This window comes from Trachymyrmex cornetzi, unplaced genomic scaffold (genome assembly GCF_001594075.2).
Source record: "Trachymyrmex cornetzi isolate Tcor2-1 unplaced genomic scaffold, Tcor1.1 scaffold44, whole genome shotgun sequence".
NCBI lineage: Eukaryota > Metazoa > Arthropoda > Insecta > Hymenoptera > Formicidae > Trachymyrmex > Trachymyrmex cornetzi.
In genome coordinates this window covers 138,398-157,957 of record NW_017299179.1, presented here as the reverse complement: position 1 = coordinate 157,957, position 19,560 = coordinate 138,398, and the positions used below count along the sequence as shown (strand labels likewise).

The 19,560-nt window shown below is 35.0% G+C and overlaps 1 protein-coding gene across 1 annotated transcript in view; it reads left to right on the top strand.

The window, feature by feature from the left end:
• Window positions 1-1,400: 1,400 nt before the first annotated feature.
• Window positions 1,401-19,560, top strand: part of LOC108764609 (uncharacterized) — a 93,735-nt gene continuing 75,575 nt past the window's right edge. The window contains exon 1 of the mRNA XM_018512931.1: window positions 1,401-2,776. Coding sequence (XP_018368433.1) covers window positions 1,477-2,776 — 1,300 coding nt within the window. The 5' untranslated portion in view covers window positions 1,401-1,476. The remainder of the gene's footprint in view (window positions 2,777-19,560) is intronic.

Sequence of the window (19,560 nt, the reverse complement as noted above, 5' to 3'; positions counted from 1 at the left end):
AGAGCGAACCGAGGAGCGTGCCCGAACCCGGCGAGTCGGGGAAGAGAACTGCGGCACTCGTTCAGTAGTTTCTCGGACGCCGCACCGGCACCATCCGACGACCCTGCGAGATAACCCCGCGCGTGGCCGCGAACCCCCCCGTGACAATTCCGTGCATACGCAAGACATGGCCGATATCGCATAGCTCGGTCTGGTCCCATCTTCATCGCGGCGATTTAGCGAATGATCTCGCTGTGTCTGCCCTCGAACTGAAAAAATCGGTAGCAATCGGTAGCAATCGGTAGCAAACGACTCTGTACTACAATTTCTATAGTATTCTTTGAGCACGTTTTCTTGGAGCACGAGGTGCATGTCTATCGCTCGCGACGCGGCAATTCGGTTTTATCTCTCGATTCCGATCTTTCTCGCCTTTGACTTTTTATCGCGCCAATTCGCGAAAGCTTGTAATAGGGGTATTATCTGGAGACCCTGGTAGTGTCTCGGCGCTAAGCTATTGTAGAATCAATGAAGGGCCCAATGTTTCTTCTTCGGATAATGATAACTAGTGGTGAAGTAGTGATAGTGCGTTACGTGGAGATCTGTTCGTGTCGATCTTTCGCGAGAGGATTCTTCTGAGCGATTACGAAACGTACTCGAGATCTAGAAAGAAGTAATTGATAAAACCCGATAGAAAATAAGGAAACGAGAAATGGCGTATTTAATTAAGGCATGTTAGTCCTCGCCGATTAATAATAAATCTCATAAAGAGAAAAAGAGTGAAAGAAAAAGAAAGAAAGAACCGAGTGTAGTCACGAAAACAATCGGTTAATTATATCATGACAAAATCATTTAAATAGGATCGATCTCACCGTCAATTTATTGCCAGGATCATTCGCAGTGTATCGAGTATCCTCGGTGATACAAGAAACATAATTTCTATCGTAGAACTCGCGAGATTCACCATTGATCTAATGTCGTCTCGCAAACCGATCCCGTCGTTTCCCGTCTACTGCGAATCGTTATTCCTGAACTCGGCGATCAGCTGATCCAACAGATAGGAACTGCGAGTCTGTATCAGGGCGCGCGTTAACATCGATACCCGTACGACCGACAGCAGCAAGAATGCGAGAGAACCGAAAACGCAATAACGGTGTATGGATGGTAACAGCGGACTGGCAGCCGCATCCCTCATTCCCAGCGGCCCACGTTGTTTCGAGGCACCCTCTTCGGAGGCGGAAGTGACTAGAAGTCGGCTGTAATGCCAACTGGCAAGGCGCGCGGCCTTCGATACCGCACCGACAATCGTGGTTCGAACCGACCGACGTTCCTCGAGGCTATTTGAAACGGCGACGGGAAGTAGGAATCGGAATCGCGAGAAGGAAACGAACGAGATCGCGACAATTTATAATAAACCCACAGGGGACGGCTGTATTAACGCGGGAAACGGTTGTGCCAAGGGAGAGGAGGGCAAGAGAAGGAGCGACAGATGAGACCGTCATGCCCGCTGAGATCGACACGGGCGGGCATAGGGTGCTGCACTGTGATTCCCGTGCTGACTGCCCGACTGCGACATCGATTCATGTGTCCACTTTCCCGAATGACGAATGCCAAATCGACTGCGTGCATTTATCCGAGAAGATCGACGGAAATAGGTCGAACGAATCGCAAAGAAGAGCCCCGAAAGATCGACGGCAAAAGACTGAAAACTGCGTGAGAAAAGCGGAGCTGATAAACTGCAGACATGGAAATCCACCGCCTAATCACGGTGAAAGTTCACCCACGAGAGTCCCGAGAATTGGTGACAAAGAGGAAACGATCCTAGGCGGACGTGACTTCCTGGCAAAGAGCCGCGTACTTACGCAGCCGTCACATCGACGACGAGGAGCAACAAGAGAAAAAGGAGACGAAAACGAAGACGGACTCTTCGAAGCATGTCGCGTGTCGAGAGAATCTTCGCGAACGATCGAGGATGTCGCCAAGGACGAGCGTTTCTCGGTCACGTGGAACTCGCGGAAGGACACGAGCAACGAGACCGAGCGGGTGGAATCGCGGCTACGCGACGAAGTGGAACGACATCGGCTTGCGATAGTGGACGCGAATGGAAGCTCGATCGCGAGGCGTCGAAGTCTCCGGGATCGATCCCGGACGAGGTCGCGGCCGTCATTCTACAGGAATAAGACTCTCGAGACGACTCCATCCGATCACTCGGAAGGAACACGAACCGCAGGAGGAAGTTCTCTTCTCTCTAGTCACCACTCGCGTACTCGCGCGAAGGACGAAACCTACGAGAACAATTTTAAAGACTTCGACGAAGGGTTTTTCTGGGAGGAATTCGGTAACGACGTTACGCGGACGGATGAAAACGGACGATTGGACTGTTCGGAACGACGCGATGAACGTCCGGAAGACGTGCGGAATAAGAGGATTGGGCAGAACTCCGCAAGCAGGAAGCGAATCAGGCGCGCGTGTCGCGTTTACTCGTTCCTGCAACTGATCTTTCTCTTCTTCCTCATCGCATTCGGACGGTATGGATCGCTCGGTCCATCCAATGTGCGTCGAATCAGTGCGAGACCGATCGCGAATGGTTTAAGTGTCTTGGGAATTGGGATTATCGGTGCAGTGAATGCAAGGTCGATTGATTTAATCAGCGACGCGGGCACTCGGGCCGAGAGATCGGCTAATCTTTCCCACATCAGTGGACCCTTAAGGAAGATACAACTGTATATCAAGCATCGATATCTGCAGATCCTGCCGGACAGTACGGTCAACGGAACCATCGACGAGCGTTCCAACTACAGTGAGTACTCTTTCACATACTATCACTCGATGATTATAGTTAACAAATGAATGGTAAACCATTTAAAGTGTTCAAGTAAATCGTTTATTTGCTACAACACAATGACAACTAAAAAAATTAAGTTTTCCAGAAAATGAGTTGGAACGTTTTGAATTAAAATTTTGTAATACTAATTTTAAAATGCAATTTCGATAGTCGATTGTAAAGAAATAAAAGTATATATTTGGTATAATTATGAGTTTGAGGGACACCACGCTGATGACCTTGACCTTGACATATGTTGTCAACGTTATGACCCTGAGTAACCTCCAACAGGTTTTAGATGGTGATCGTCCTTCGTTAAAAAGTTATCAACAGAAAAAGTTTAAGAAATAACAGCTTACTTCTGCTACATACACACACACACCCACACAATATTAAAAACTGTTCTATATTTCTCCTATTAAGGAGGATTGGATTTTCCACGCGAAGCAAGGTTCACCCATCTCCCCTCCTGTGTAGAGGGCGGAGCCCCTCCCCCGCTCAAGGGTATTCTTTCTACACGAAACAATTGTTCTATTCCAAATAATTTTGTATAGAAAGAACATTCCGCTTCTTTTACACCCTCGATTTAAATCTGACCTGACCCAACACATATCTGATTGTGGGGTGGACCTCGCTTCGCGTGGAAAATCCAATACTCCTTAATAGGGAAGATATAGAGTAGTTTTTAATATTATTCGTAGCAGAAGTAAGCTGTTGTTACTTAAACTTTTTTGTTAATAACTTTTTGACGAAAGATAACCATCTAAAACCTGTTGGAGATCACTCAGGACAACAATATGTCGAGGTCCCTTAAATATGTCTCATGATTACCATTTTTAAGTTATGTTGTTGTTGCAGCAAATGAACAACGTGTTCTAAAGTAGACTGAATTCAAATATATACGTTAATTCATTGTTAAGTAATATTTGCTAATAATTCAACTTACATTTAAATTATAACTAATATTAAATTAATAATTATAATTAGTAATTGATTAAATTTATAGACTTTAAGAAAATGTTATATCGATAGAACTCGACAAGGTTTTATGTAACAACAAATCTTGTTACAAAGTTTGAATCAAATCGTGATTGGCATTAGAGTTGTATTACTAATTAAAGTTGCCTGACGGGTTTATTTTCAACGTGCGTGTGTACATGTGTCGATTACGCGACGTTATCGAATTAACGAATTTGTTTCAATCTCGAACTAGCATCTCTCTAGCATATCTTTTTTGAACAGCTAATAATAAAGATCGATGTATTTTTTGCCTAAGATACTTTAAATAAAATCATGTCTTTCTCACGCATAATAAAATATAACACAATAAAGTAAAAAAGATCATTATTATCGTCTTTTTAATTAATAATTAAATATATTCAATAAATCATATATCCTTACAAGAGCTAAATTATTTTGACAAGTAAATTATATCCCAGTATATTGTGCTACGATTAAAAAATTAAAATTTAGATTACTGTCATCTAATAATTATAAAACGTCTTAAATATAACGCAATATTCTCTTTAGACATATTCTTTTATTTTTTTTTTTTAACTTTTTATTTGTAGTGATTTAATGGACGATGCACGCAATATATATACGAAGACACGTTTCAAATCGTTTTTCTCTTTATCGTTCAAATGTCGATTTAATCTGATTCGATTATAAAATCTGTGACTCTCGACGTAGTCGTAGATTTTTAATCCGATAATTCTGTCATATCCGAACGATTCGTGCCGCCTATAATTGATGAATATATAATGTATAATCGAATGTTACCCTTGAACCGTGTCGAGTTTTTTAAATAATGCTATTTATATACATCAGGTATGCCATTCACGAAATCTGTTTGAGAGACACTTTGATTGCGTGTTTCGACACTCCATTCAGACGAAAATTCCACAAAATCAACGTGACTGTCGAGCAGTCGATTTGGGGTCGTATGCCGCTGCTGCAATTCGATATCTGTCTCGAATTGTCTATTCGATAAGCCACGTTCCGATCACTGCTCCGGAGAACGGAGCCGATACAGCTGCATCGCTGCGTCGTGATATCGGTAACACTATGCGGATGATTGCACAAACGTTCGAACTTGCTGCTAATTCGTGTAAACATTCCTATTTTACGTATTAAAAATTGCAAAAATACTTACAGATGAATTTTCGATAGTATAACCTCTGGTTTAAAAGTTGTTAAACTTTTATATTTTATCCTTTTCATTCACGTGTGTTTAATATCTTTTTCACTTATTCCTTTATTTTCCTCTTAATTTCCGTTATGTAATGATTTTGGACATAGAAAATTTATTAAATTACATTTAGATTAAATTTCGATGTAAACATTATTTGAATCAATCCAAAGATATAAGAAAATATTTATTTTATTATTTTATTTGACCGTAATAAAATATAGAAGAAATATTGAGTGTATCTACTGAATCGAAAAGAGAACCGATCCAAGAATACTGTTCTTGTAACTAGACCGCACTGACCTTTGCCGAAACTTTGATCATGCGTTCCGCTACTAGAAAGTGATTCTATTTACATTCCTCTGAATATATTTATCCAGACGACGAAACTGGACACACCTATATAACCACATACACATATCATATGAGTCTAACTAAATTTTAATTAAAATCTAACTAATGGAAAATTTCGATAAAATTATGATTTCATTTTAAGCCGCATGTTTTATACATTGCTGAAGATATTATCATACCGACCTAATATTGCATATTAAATTATATAACAGGAAAGTATATAAATTCACAAATTGACTAAGCATAAATTTATCCATGGCTGTAGTACTACACATTCCTTGACTTGATAATAATGTAAAAATTATATTTTTCTAACTATAATTAATCATTAAACTAATGGTTTTATATTGAGTAACTTTTAAAGTTTCCACTACAGAACTATTATAGTTCATTGATCAATCATATCTAGGAAAACACAATTTTTACATTATGATCAAGTTAAGTAAGATTCAGTCCAAACCACAAGTTAACCACATAATAAAAAACCCAACCAGAAAACTTATCCAAAATAAAGTAAAACATTTTCTTGAACTCACATTGAATTTATCTTGATAACTATACATATATACATACATCCATACGTACACACACAATATATATATATATATATATATGTATATAAAATTGCATTATTTTTTAAAGTAAATAAAAAAACAAAACTTGTGAATATTTAAAGGAAAATGATTTGATATTTGCATGACAATGGCATAATATTTAAATAATTCTGTGAATAATTGTATAACAGAATAAACGCACAATTTTGAATACGTAAGTAATTGGATAACATGAATGCGACATCTCATGTTATATGTATTATGGCTAAGATTTTACTCTCGTAGAACCGGTATTACAATAATGAAACCAAGACATGGATATTAATTGAACGCAAAATTAGTGAGTATTAATTACAATCTCAGTGACAAGCAAAAAATGGTAATAAATATCTTAATTTCCTGATATAGATATCCATGTAGTGATGCAACTAGAAATTCTATTACGATAAAATAAAATAATTTCGAGATTGTATCTAAGCATTTCTTTTGTGACGAATGCAATGTTAATATATGAGCCTAATTTGTTTTAAAACGTATGGAGCAAAAACATAGCATAAGAAAAAAAAGTAATATCACATGTTATTTCGCCATAAGATTCATTTTCTGAAAATATTTTAAGAATGCTATAAGACTAAATTGATCAAATTTAAATTATCCAAACTGTCTTTTTAATATTTTTATTGCAATTTGCAAAGTAATATTATTAATTACCAACATAATTCAAAATTTTATTGTTATGATAATAAAATGTTAAGATTAAAATTTTTAAGGCACGGTATGCAAATTCCAACATATTTTCCAATAAAATATTACAGAGCATTGAGCTAAAAATTAGTATAAACATAACGCGTTTTCGATCACTTTAATTATTCGCTCGTGCGCGCGATTGGCAAAATATGATCCTGATTTACATAAACCACGGCAACAGGCGATATAATCTAAGAGTAACAGACATCTATACTGTCGGCATCATTCGCATAGGAAAATCAATGAACCGTCTAGTTCCACCACACGTCTACTATTCGCCGACTAATTACTTTCTTTGCGTAATGCATGTCCCATACGTGAGTGTGCGAATACGGCGTGCACTCGTACGTTCGCGCGTGTAAAGTAGCCGGGATAAGGACGATGAGTGGCAGCGGTGCGTTTAGTCCGGCTTGGAAGCCACCCAAACGCGATGTCCGCTGACGATGATGACGATCACGACGACGGACGTCCGCGGTAATAGCGCGACTACTTTAATCTCAGGGGCTCAGGTAATTGGAGTTAAACACTCCGTGCACTCGCGCCGCGACGTCAGGCTACCGCCCCGGCGGATCAATCATCGAGGAATTCAACCGGTGGAATCTCGTTTCTGGATACGTTCGTCTTCCTTAGCAAGAGAACTTCACCTAAGAATGTTAACGTGCTGCGGGTCGATAGCATCGCGCGATAACCGACGAGTGAAGTCGGGACGAGTTGGCGGACGATTTTCTCGTTCACACGGATTTTTATAATACGGTGTATTTTTTTATGTTGACACGACTGTTGATCGCAGTCAGCCGTTCGGCGGAAACGGCTGAAAAAAATAAATATTCATCGACAGCTGCCGATGAATAATCAAGACGGTAAAAATGAGAACAGTGAGTGTGTCGATCCAAAAATGTTGTGGGTATAGTAAAAGATATTTCTACTCTATATTTGAACCTCCTCTTTGATCCGTGAAAAAAATATTTTAGTTATATTAACGTTAATTTAATACGCAGTATTGAATTACGTGGCTTGCTTTGTGGACCAAAAATTTCATTTTCGTTCAAATATAGGTGGATGATAATATATCGATAATATATTCTAAATGAGTTTCAAGATAAATAGATCAATTCTTTTTTGATAGAGAAGAGAAAGATGCGCGCGCTTTTCCCAAAATATTTACAGAAACTGATACGAAGATGATTATAGCACATCGCGGAATGTGCGCATGCACTATGTACATGCACCGTTTTGCACATAACTTCACTTCGTCGTGAACTTTCCCAGTAAAGTTAAAGTAAACTGATTGTTTGCTTCGACGAATAACACTTTACGCGCAGCGGAAACCTTATATTAATTTGCGGAATAATATAAATTAATATGTGCAAAACTATCCCTGGTAGAAATTTCATGCATTTTTTGAGCAGTTACTAAACAGTTACACCAACTTCTGTCTAGTAACTGAGAAGGAAAACTACTTAGGATTCCAATCAGGATGTAACGCTTTGTTTGCAGTTACTGCATACAAAAGTTGCATAAAGTCTGAATCCATTTACTGCATAAAAACACAACAAATAATGGATATTAAATTAATTAATAAGCATGCCAACTGCTCGTGAAATGGACAGAATAAAACTCTATCAAGTTCTTGTCCATTTCCTACTCAGTATTGGCACAATTAATGAGAATACAATAATATTAGATAGTAACTGAATAGATGTCTAGGAAAACTGCATACATTTCTATCAGAGTATATCAATTTAATTCAATTGACACAAAAGATTCGAACTGATGATTGTTAACCTACGTCATCTTGAATTCTAATATCATGCACGCAACACGTATTTAAAAAATTGTAAAAGAAAATACGAGAAACGGACGAAGTGATAAATCTGTCTCTGTAATTTGATAATGACGGAAGTTTTAAAAATATTTGGTGTTCCAAATAACATTATTATCAAAAACTATAATAAAGCATAGGAATATCTATAAAGTATCGCGAGATCGTGACCTACATTGGCTTTGGGTGAACTTACATTCATAAAACTTCGTGAATGATAACGAAAATAACGTCGCAAATCTGTGACAAAAAATAAATCGCAAGAATCAATTTATTTAAATCAAAGACTAGAAATAATATTTTTCTATAATGATCTTATACTATATGTACATTTACCGTTGTAACGTCCTGTTTTTAATTATGCGTTCAGTGCAATAAAAAAAGGGGAGAAATTATAGAATTGAATTAATTTTTTAATAAGATCGATTTCGAAAGACATCCGAAATCCAGAATGCATCAAAGATTCAACTTTGTGGGAAAATGCTGTACCCCTCTGACTAACTAACGAGCTTTTAATGACTGGGAAAAGGCGTGCCAACCTTTTTTCCGCTTGTTAATGGAAATTACGAATTTCCACAGAGTGTCATTAAGTAATTATTACATTCCATACGTGCCTCCGCAACGCAACGCAATGTCAATTTTTCCTCTTCCGTTGATTCCGTACTTCCGTATCGCAATTAAAGAGACACGCTGTGATTCAAAAGTTCATTATTCGCATGAGCGTATTTCGTAAGCAAATGACATCACGGATTTGCATATGTTATTTCTAAATGAGAGCCGCATAACCGGTTAGAGCTATCGTGAGACTTTACGGAATTCTCAATCGATGCGACTCAATAATTCAGATAATCCAGAATAATTACATATGCAGAACAAAATCAACGACACCTTCTTCCGAATTCGTTTCAAGATGCAAGCAATAATAATCAACTCTACTCGATTAATCAAGCTGCATTAACGACTTACATATTTTATAACACAGCCCGAATATCAGATGTATTATAAAATGTTTAAAATTATGCATTAATTGTACATGATCGTACTATATAAACATTCACGATATGTAAAATTTTGAAAAATGATAAACAGCTCTCATAAGTATCAAAGTACTTCTTAAAACTCTGTTTCTTTTTATGTCATCTCCATTCTACAGCAATTTTGATCGCCAATTTCACACGAAGCTTCGAGAGAGACCTCCAAAGTAGGATTCAATCTTCTAATTCTTTATTATAAATTTCCTACGCTGGTATTATCCTTTTGTATTCCTTTTGTAAGCTTCGCCGAAGTATCACGGGTGGTCAAGCCTAAGCTGTTGACTAGACAGGGCCCATCGCAGAGTTGTACAGGAGCAAAAGGTGTGCAGCGAAACTATTAATAAGACAGCATGAAAGCTAACGGGCCAAAGGCGCGGGGTTTAAGTGTGCTTCGCACGAAAGAGAACCGCTTAATATCCGATGCGTCGGCGCGAAAACCTTTTCATGACAGATGAGGATACACGGGGTCAATTGCCCAAATCTTAAATCGTGATATCAAGACGCGATGACAAACCTGTTTTATGAATGAACGTACTCGATTCGTCGTCCCGTACAATGAAAAATGCGTACTAAGAACTACACCGCGTTGAGCGACCATACAAGGGATATATAAATAGTAAGGCATGTATAAATTAAGTTGTATATACATGTATGTACCACCCCCCAAGTTGAGTCTTGATAATCTTTTTCTTAAATTGTCCTCACGCGCGATATACACGCATCGTAAAAATGGCTTATCTCAACCGCGACGATTACTAAAATATAATATAACGAAACACGGATGGGACACTGTAATCTGTGTAATACCTCAGAATATTTTAAATATTTTTATAATTTGCTGTAATATATATTTTGTATTCAAATATTGCGTTCACATACGTATTGTGTGAAATATTGTTTATAGAGGTAGAATAATTGTTAGTTAATAATAAAATTAAGTAGATTTAAGATTAGATCAAGTAAATTGTGTGTTTGCCAAATTTGATGAGCATATTGATGATAAATATACACTACATAAATAAGATTTAATTTGTATTGGGCGAATTAAATAGAAAAAAATGATAGAACAAATTCAGTCTCACGATAATAGCACCTAAAATTTTTAAAAAGATAAAATGTAAAAAAATTAAACCTGAGATTTTGAGATTTTAAAAATATAAATATTAGAATTTGATTCTTTCTTAATTTTAACAGAAGTTTAAAAGTAATTATCAAAACATATATGGAAAATGAAAAGATTACAATAAATAATACTTACACTAATTGTAAGTGAAATCTTTCATCAATCATTCTAGAAAGAAAAATCGTCTACTATATATAATCAGATTCGTGAAATAATTTGCTTAATTAACATTAACGAGATATTCTCTATAAATCATCTAAGGATGATAATATTCAAAGTTTAATACACAACTTACTCAACTCCGTTCGCGTCAAAACTATTCATCAATTTAATCATCATTATTCGCTCAATCATCTCCGTGCTATAATATCAGCAGTAATTTCGAAATCGTTACGATACTTTTATAAGTATCGTATAAATTTTTCGTATGTTAATGCAGTTAGAATTTTTTTCTATATTTAGCTAGACGGCTGACTTTCATCGATTAATTAGAGGCGATTTTTTTATTGTATAAAATCTCGCTTTGATGAATGACGATGGACACGCCTATGAACTTACCAGATTTACTAGATATCGTGGAATGTTTTTCGCGACATCGACTTCACCATGTTCCTGATATACGCCTTACACAAATATTTTGTCAAGCTGTTATTTGCGTGATTTGCTCGTGGCGAACAGATATAGCTGTAGACAATGTGGCGTATAGCATTTTGTGAACTAAAAAAGCGATATTAATAAATGATTTATTGCAAAAAAAAACGAGAATATTTCTTTATCAAATTACGTATAAATACAACTTTTCAAATAATAATTTTTTTATAACGTATAATTTTTTTGTATTAAAGTAAAAATATATGATGCCTACAATATAGCAGATTTCGACAAATTCGGAAAATAAAATTAATGAAAAAAAATGAGAAGTTATCGTTAAATTATCCAAAGAATTTACCGTTAAATGCAGTGCCCACGGAATACTCCCTACTAAAAAAACTCGATTTTAGTCGCGAGTTAAACTTGATTATAAAAGTACTCATGATGTTTTTCTTTACGTGTTTTGACATTAAATGGGTTAAGTGCGTTTCGCTTCATCAGTTATCACTTATAGCTCGCGTCGATAGGAACACTCCAAGCATCCATAAAAAATGAAACATTTCCAGACTGACTTCATTGCCAATCTGCCAATCTATTTACAGCGCGTAATTCCCGTTGCACTTGATTAGTCTCATACGAATGGAACGTAAATGTCAAACATGATGCATCACGCATTAAGGATATCTCATCAATTACCGCGTTTACCGCGATAACTTTGCATTTGATCGCGTTGAGTAAGAGCCTTCACCTGTTTTACGAATTTAAAACGATACAGCTGATGTATTCCGAATCTCGAACAGCGTGCGAGTCTTTTCTTAGTTTATATTGAAAGAAAAGATTGGCTGTTGCAACAATTTAGATAATAGAATATTGCATAGTATTTTTAATTGGCTGCAGCAGCCAATTAAAAATGCTATGCCATATTCAGCTAATCTTTTCTTTCAGTGTATCATTTAAATCGACATTGTACAATGTACCGCTATTTTTAACTATACCACAACGAAAAAATTTCATCGACTCGAAGCTATAGAAGTATTCTACTTCAGCATTGATTTTAGATATAAAGTTCTTGAACATTCACCGTTTCCTGAATCCAACCTAAATGACATTCAGCGCGTCTTGAAATTAATTATTAATTTTTTAGTAAATTATCTGGCACATTAATTATCTTTAAAAAAAAAACAGAGTTTAAACAATAATTCATTAAATTTTTTAGATACATTAGTTGTGATGTTATTTACATCTCAGTATATCATGAAAGATATCGTAAAATTAACATGCTGCATATATAGTAGATAACTTCTGTCATATCAGTGAGAAATTGTAACTTTATTAGTGCAAAGACATCCTACAGACAAGTTTTAAGAGATGATATCACCCTTTTTCCATGTTTGTTTCAATCAACGTGTTTTAAAAGTAAAGAAAATTATAAAAACGACGCAAATATTAGCAAGTTAATGTTGCACGTTATCATCATTCCGAGTTACATCCAATTAGACAGCGGAAACGTGTTGAAATTTATATTTATATTATTTCTCTTATATTTCACACGTTTAAAAGTTGCGAGATATAAAAGTAAAAATTTAAAAACTGCGAGATATAAAAAGAGAAATAAATATTTAAAAAAATGATAATTTAGAAATTATTAAAAAACGAAAAAAGAAGTTTTATACGAATAATTTCTGCTTTGATTGTGCATGTGAACAGAATCTCGTAATCTAATTAAATTAAAAGTATTCTTGAAAGTCAGCATATCAAGACAAATATAATGAGTGGAATTAAAGAGTAAATCCACATAAGGAATACAACTAGTATGTTTGGCGTCAATGTATTATAGTCAAATTAGAAATTTCCTTTGAAGACAAGTTAGATAAATATTGTAGATATTACATTAGCAGTGAGCATGCCATAAGCAATTTCCGCACGCAAGGAACATAATCGGAACGTCAAACAAGCTTATCTGCGAAGCTATGAAAAATTGAGGTCCCTCATTGACGACTTGTACTCGCTTACACGTTTATCCACTTCATTAGTAACACGTTGAAGGATAACGATAACAAATGATTCCCCTAAGAAGCCGCGATGAATTCGATGATTATCGGGAGGAGTCGACACCTACCGCTAAATCAATTTCGTTCAATCAGTTTCCTTATGGCCTTAACACGTTTATATATATTTTAGTATGCACAGCTTTTCACCGATAAATCATTACTTAGTTAGAAGATCCGTGCAGAATTAAACGGAAGATATCTATTCTTCAATGTTAAATAACAAAGGACTATTTGATATTAATAATGATCAATCTCTTGAGTTAAATAACATATTATTTTTAACTTCAATATATGTCAACATGTAAATCAGTATATAAATGAATGCCAATTCATTTCTGTGATCACACTAAAAAAAGTAATTTTGCTGAGGAATCTGAAAATTTAGATGTAGATCTGAAAAATAATTTTAATGGACCATCAAAACAATTAGATAAGATGACAAAATTGGTTGCGATCAAAACATTTTGCAGCATTGCCCATCATGGTTAAGATTCCTACAAAATTATTTTGATGATTCAAGAAAATTATTTTCAGATCTATATCTAGCCAAGTTTTTAGAGTCTTCAGCAAAATTGCTCTTTCAGTACAGTTTTAACATAAATATCGTTCAAAAATTATTCTGGATTTAGCTTGCCTATGTGTTCAGATCGTTACTGTCGCATTTGAGAACGTTTGTGACTTTTTTCGGTTTCGATTAGATTTGAGTGTTGATCCGAAAGAAAAGGAGATTATACTTTCGTCTCTCGCATGTCTCACGTACTTCCTCGTTACGGTCGTAAACCGCAAGCAGCCCTCTCTCGATTCGAAATGTCGAACGTAATTATGACCGACGACGTGGTCGCATGCAATTAATACGTAATAAATTCTACCGCTTGTCCGACTCGCCGTAGCTCCCCGACTTCTTCTGTTCCCGAAGCCGCAAAAAGAAAAAGTAGGACCCTAAAACTTACGAGCTAGTGTCTTTTAAATCACGTTATGTCGAATGTACGCGAAGTGTGTGACACTCTAATAGGGATACGTTTTCTCAAGAAAAGATCAATTTTAATTTTGAACTGGAAAATGTAAGATCCACGAAAAATTTAATTATTAGGCAGGCATCAAGAATTGCTTTAACTGAAAATGTTCTTTTTCGCTTATTTATGTCAATTTTAATTTATTTTTTTATCTTACTTTTCTTTGTAAGTTGCAAAATAACAGTAAAACACACTTCAATATTATGCATATACATATATTATGCAAAAATATTTTGCGCGCGCGCGCGCGTGTGTGTGTGTGTGCGCACTGAGAAAAATTTCCGGGTTTTATCCGTTCAAAAAGTAACAAACGGATATTTCCGATTGATTTTGATCGGATTTATAAGACGATCAAATTCATCGGATAGTCCTGTAAATCCGATAAATTTTATCGGAGAGTCTTATAAATCTGATCAAAATCAATCGGAAATATCCGTTTGTTACTTTTTGAACGGACATTTTTCTCAGTGTGTTATTTGTTATGTTTCGTTCTCTAGATGGAGTTAGATGTAAATAATTTCTCGTATTTAAAAGTACGAACGATTACTTATAATTAGACATAGAAACAGAAGAAACGTACTGAATTATATGTTGTTATATGCATTATTTTTTGGAAGTAGGGTTTTGGATATAGTCTATACCCTACATAAATTGAAATAAACATAAATTGTAATATAGAATTGTGTAACACGCATATACATACATTCTCTCTCCCCCCTCCTTTCCCCCTTTCTTCTTAGTTTTTTAATCTTCTCGCGTATTGGTATCCAACAAAATCTTTGTTATCGAAATTTTCCTTACTATTCCGTGTACATAATTTTTCATGAATTATGTGTGAGATATTCAGTTTAAGATGTGTGTATGCGCGCGCACAATTTAAAGCTTTCGCACAAGACCTAAGTAAAACAAGAACAAAACAAGTCCTTTCAGTTTTTGAAAGAAACAGTAAATATAAAAATACAAAATAAACACAGGTAGCAAATATAAAATTTACTATAAATGCATGTAAACAATTAACATAACAGTTTCCTGCAAAAACTTTATGTATGTTATACGCACAATTAAACTCTAATCGTGCATTGCTATGTGCAATCGTGCGTAAATAGCGAATCTCGAATTTCCTAAAACGCAAAATATTAATAATTATTTTGTCGATTATGATATTCTACCACCGTATCTACTACAACTGTTAGTCTTATATTATTGCTAATATGCAGTATTACTCTCTACGTTCCATACAATTAAATAGATATCGAGATAAACGTAGTAAAAACTACTCTCATTGGAATAACAGTTACAAATAATTGTTGCGTTTTAAAAATAAAAAAAGAATTAAATCTTTTTTTAAACAGATGAAGAGAAATTGTGAGAAAATGAGGATCAAACTCCAGAACTATAAATACGAAACCGACAACTGAAACTCCGGAACCCCTGCAGCTGTAACATTTAGCTCTCAATGACACACGTAGCATGCTGCGCGGTTGATTGGCCCGGTGCTTTTAATTGAAATATCCCGGGCGTAAGTAACTCAAACGAACGTTGAAGGAATGCTAATGGTCGTTCAATCGATCACTTACGTACTGTTCTTTATGTCATTTATCCTCATAAGTAAGAATAATTTCTTGATCAATTTTTTCTTTTTTGAGAAAATACAAAAGACGACGTAATATACGTAAGCATATAAGCATATAAAATGATAAAGTTCGTTAATACAAAATTAAATGTTTACTCCATTTATTTCCGAGAAGCAAAATAAAACTCTGAATTAAAACTTAACATGAGAAACTTTTATAGAAATCTAACACTGGCTAATTTATTACTGAAAGACAGCAATTAATTATTTAATCAAAGTACACAACAGTGTTTTTAATACTTAAAATAAGTAATTAATTACTGTCTTTCAATATTAAATTAGACAATATTAGAATTCTATAAGGGAATAAAATATTAACGCGAGTAATAAAGATGTCTACATATATATTTGATTTCTTATCTGCTTTGATATGACTATCGCCAGCAAGAAGATTGCCGTGAAATTACTGCTAAGTGATTTGATATGGTAATGCAGTACCGCGGAGCTTGGAAATACGAAATAGAAAATTAAAGTGTGATAATGCAGGATTAACAAGCTTACCACGATTTGAGTTTTAACTTAAAAGCAGTAACCGCGTAATCAAGATATTTGCACTGCTAAATATCTACCAGATTGCTATAATTATAATTACCGTGTAATTACATTGCTTTTGATTTACCGCTAGCGATATAGCAATATGGATCGGGAACGATGGACAGCTGTTAAAACCCGAACGATTAAAAGCAGACTCGCAAAGTGAGATCTTTCGAATGTGACGGAGGAGCTATCTTGATTAACGGTAAAATCCACGATTGTGGTACGCGGAAATTGTTACGTATTCGCACTCGCGATGCGAACTCGCGGCCGCTAAGGCGCCGGAAGGCGCCGCGTCGTGCGTCTCGAGTTATCTCGACACGACTAATCAGCAAGAAATACGATCGGTCGATTAGATTCTCAAATTAGTTGATGGAATTCCACGCGCGACAATTAGCAAACCGGTATCACGCAATTATCACCCGACAATCGGTGTTTTAACGCTAAGCACAACTTTTTTCGACATGTAAGTATACAACAAAATTACTCGAATAACATAATTTGCATAGGATAGGATGTTTGATAAGGAAAAAAATCTAAGAAAATAAGGAATAGAGAAAGTAGGTTAGAGTATCAGTAAAATTGAGTAATAGGGGAGGAATTGAATAATTATGTAGGATAAGAATGGAATATATAGATTAAAAATAAAAAAAGGAAAATATGAAGAAGAAATATAAAATCTGTATAGATTTACTGTAAACCGAGATGAAAAAGGAATAATGAAAAAATATTGTAAACACGATGATAATGATATGTTGGAGATTCAATTTCAAACAACCTACATAAAGGATGGATAGATGCGTGAGAATAAGTTAAAGTATGAACCAAGTTCTTAGCTTGTATAAGTTCAAGGTAATAAAGATACTTCTTTATTAGGATGTTCAAATAGTTGACCACTGACAGCTCGTAATTACGGGACAGCCTACTTATTCCGGTGAGAATTGTAATACTAATTATCTCCTATCCAACGTTAAGTCTTGCAAAACTAATTATTGCGCAATAACATTATTTCTCGTCGTCTCACTTCAGCAGATTAACGTGCAAGGTCGATCTTCTTATGTCGGATTCTATCGAATGGAACGTGCAATATGCTAAGTCATCGAAGCTCACAAGTTTCTCGATGATAAATGACTTGGAGTAACTTTCTCACCTGTCACTGATTGTCGCAAAAAAGTTGCGATAATCAATAAATAAGGGTGTAATTTGTCACCATGCAAATCATTCCGTGAGATATATAAATCATGGAATGATTTATAAACGATACAATATGAAGACATTAAATAAAGATTCTAAACGATTAAGTAAATGTCGAAAAAGATTCCGGCATTATTCAAATATTACAAGGAAAAAAAACAAATTAACAATTGATATCACAAAAGAAGCATTCAAAAAACGTGATAATTTAATAGAGAAAGCGTCGACGCACCTAGTATGAATGTGACGCATTTCGTATGCGGATTTCTGAGAATCGAGTTAACACATGCAAATCTTAAGACAAAGGTACAATGAATCACTCTGTAAATTCAATTGCTTATATTGAAATAAATATAAGAGATAATCTTCTCCTATTCAATTTGCTTATTTTAAATTTCTAATTCGATAACAGAAAACATTTCCGTATTAAGCGAAGACATTGTATGCTAATTATAACTTAAACTTACTAAATTGCATCATTAAACCTTTGGAGTTTATTATTACAGAGGAATTTCCGAAATTGTTTGCCTTTCCTCGAGATTCTTTCCCATTTTTAAAGTTTCTGTGAAAAATTATTTTTATAAATTCTTGTTTCTTTTAATTTTACAAATTTTTTTGACATATATAAATAATTTAATTATAATTTAAAAATATCGTTAAATATTTAATTAAATAAACATAATATAAAATTAATTGTAAGATAGAATTCTATCGATTGCTACTAAACATTATTATCGGAGATATTGATAATCGTATCATAAATTTACAAATCTCGAATATTATATGTTACTTTATGAATATGAGAGAGTATCAATCATAGTTCGAAAACGAAACAACGACCACCAAAGGATCATCATGTACACGGATCTCCTAGCGTTAATCATCGGAAACATTTAGAAGTCATTATCAGCGATAATTTAGAAAAAGAACAGATGACGAAATTGTCATCAATCCCCTAATTGACAGAGCGTCACGCTAAATGGATCCTAATTAATGATAGTACCGTCTGATGGGTTGACTGATGCGATGCGATGTATTAGGTCAACAGGCACATAGATATCGCATTACATTACCTCCTATCGAAATTATGCACCTCCGTCTAATGGACTTTGACTGATTATCGTCGTGTGCCCGAGATAGTGGTCAGATGCATTAGTTTTTGACGTATTGTGGCCTTCACATCGAGTTCCCCGCAGTATTCGTACACGGAAACCGATGCGTGTCAGACAGGTCTTTAGAAAGTCCTGTACATAGTGAACTGAGAGGTGTATTCTTCAGATTTGTCCGTCTGACGGGTGTCTTTTGTCGGTACCCATTACGTCGAAAAAATCATCGGGCGAACATAAATGTTCGAAAAGAGGCTAAATAGGTATACGTGTTTTCTTTTCGTGAGAACGAGAACCGGCACGGCACGTAAAAGCTTGAAAAAAATGAGAAGAGAAAAATTCGGATTCTTTAAATTTATTGAACGCGAGAAGGGAGGAGGAATGCACTAGATATTCATAATTATTTTTCGGAAAATTAAATTCTTATACAGTGTTTAATATCAAAGGATCAATGATGACCTAATCCCCTGAGTTAAATATTGTTATTTTTAACTTCCATGTGTGTCGAAATGTAAATCAAAAGATTATTTTTCTATAGTTAAATTATTTAATTTCGAAGTACAACATATTAACGTGCATCTAGTAAATAACAAATTAAATCTGAGTCAAATTTAATACATTTCTTTCTCCAATGTTTTAATTAAATTAACAATATTGAGTAGTAACAACGGCGACCCATAAAAATAATTAAAAATAACTCATTTGAGTACAACGTGACATTATAAGTTTAACACGGTACGATTTTTATTATAAACACAAAACTGGCAACTGAAAATTTAACGTAAATACAAGTAATAAGGAATAGACAATCGT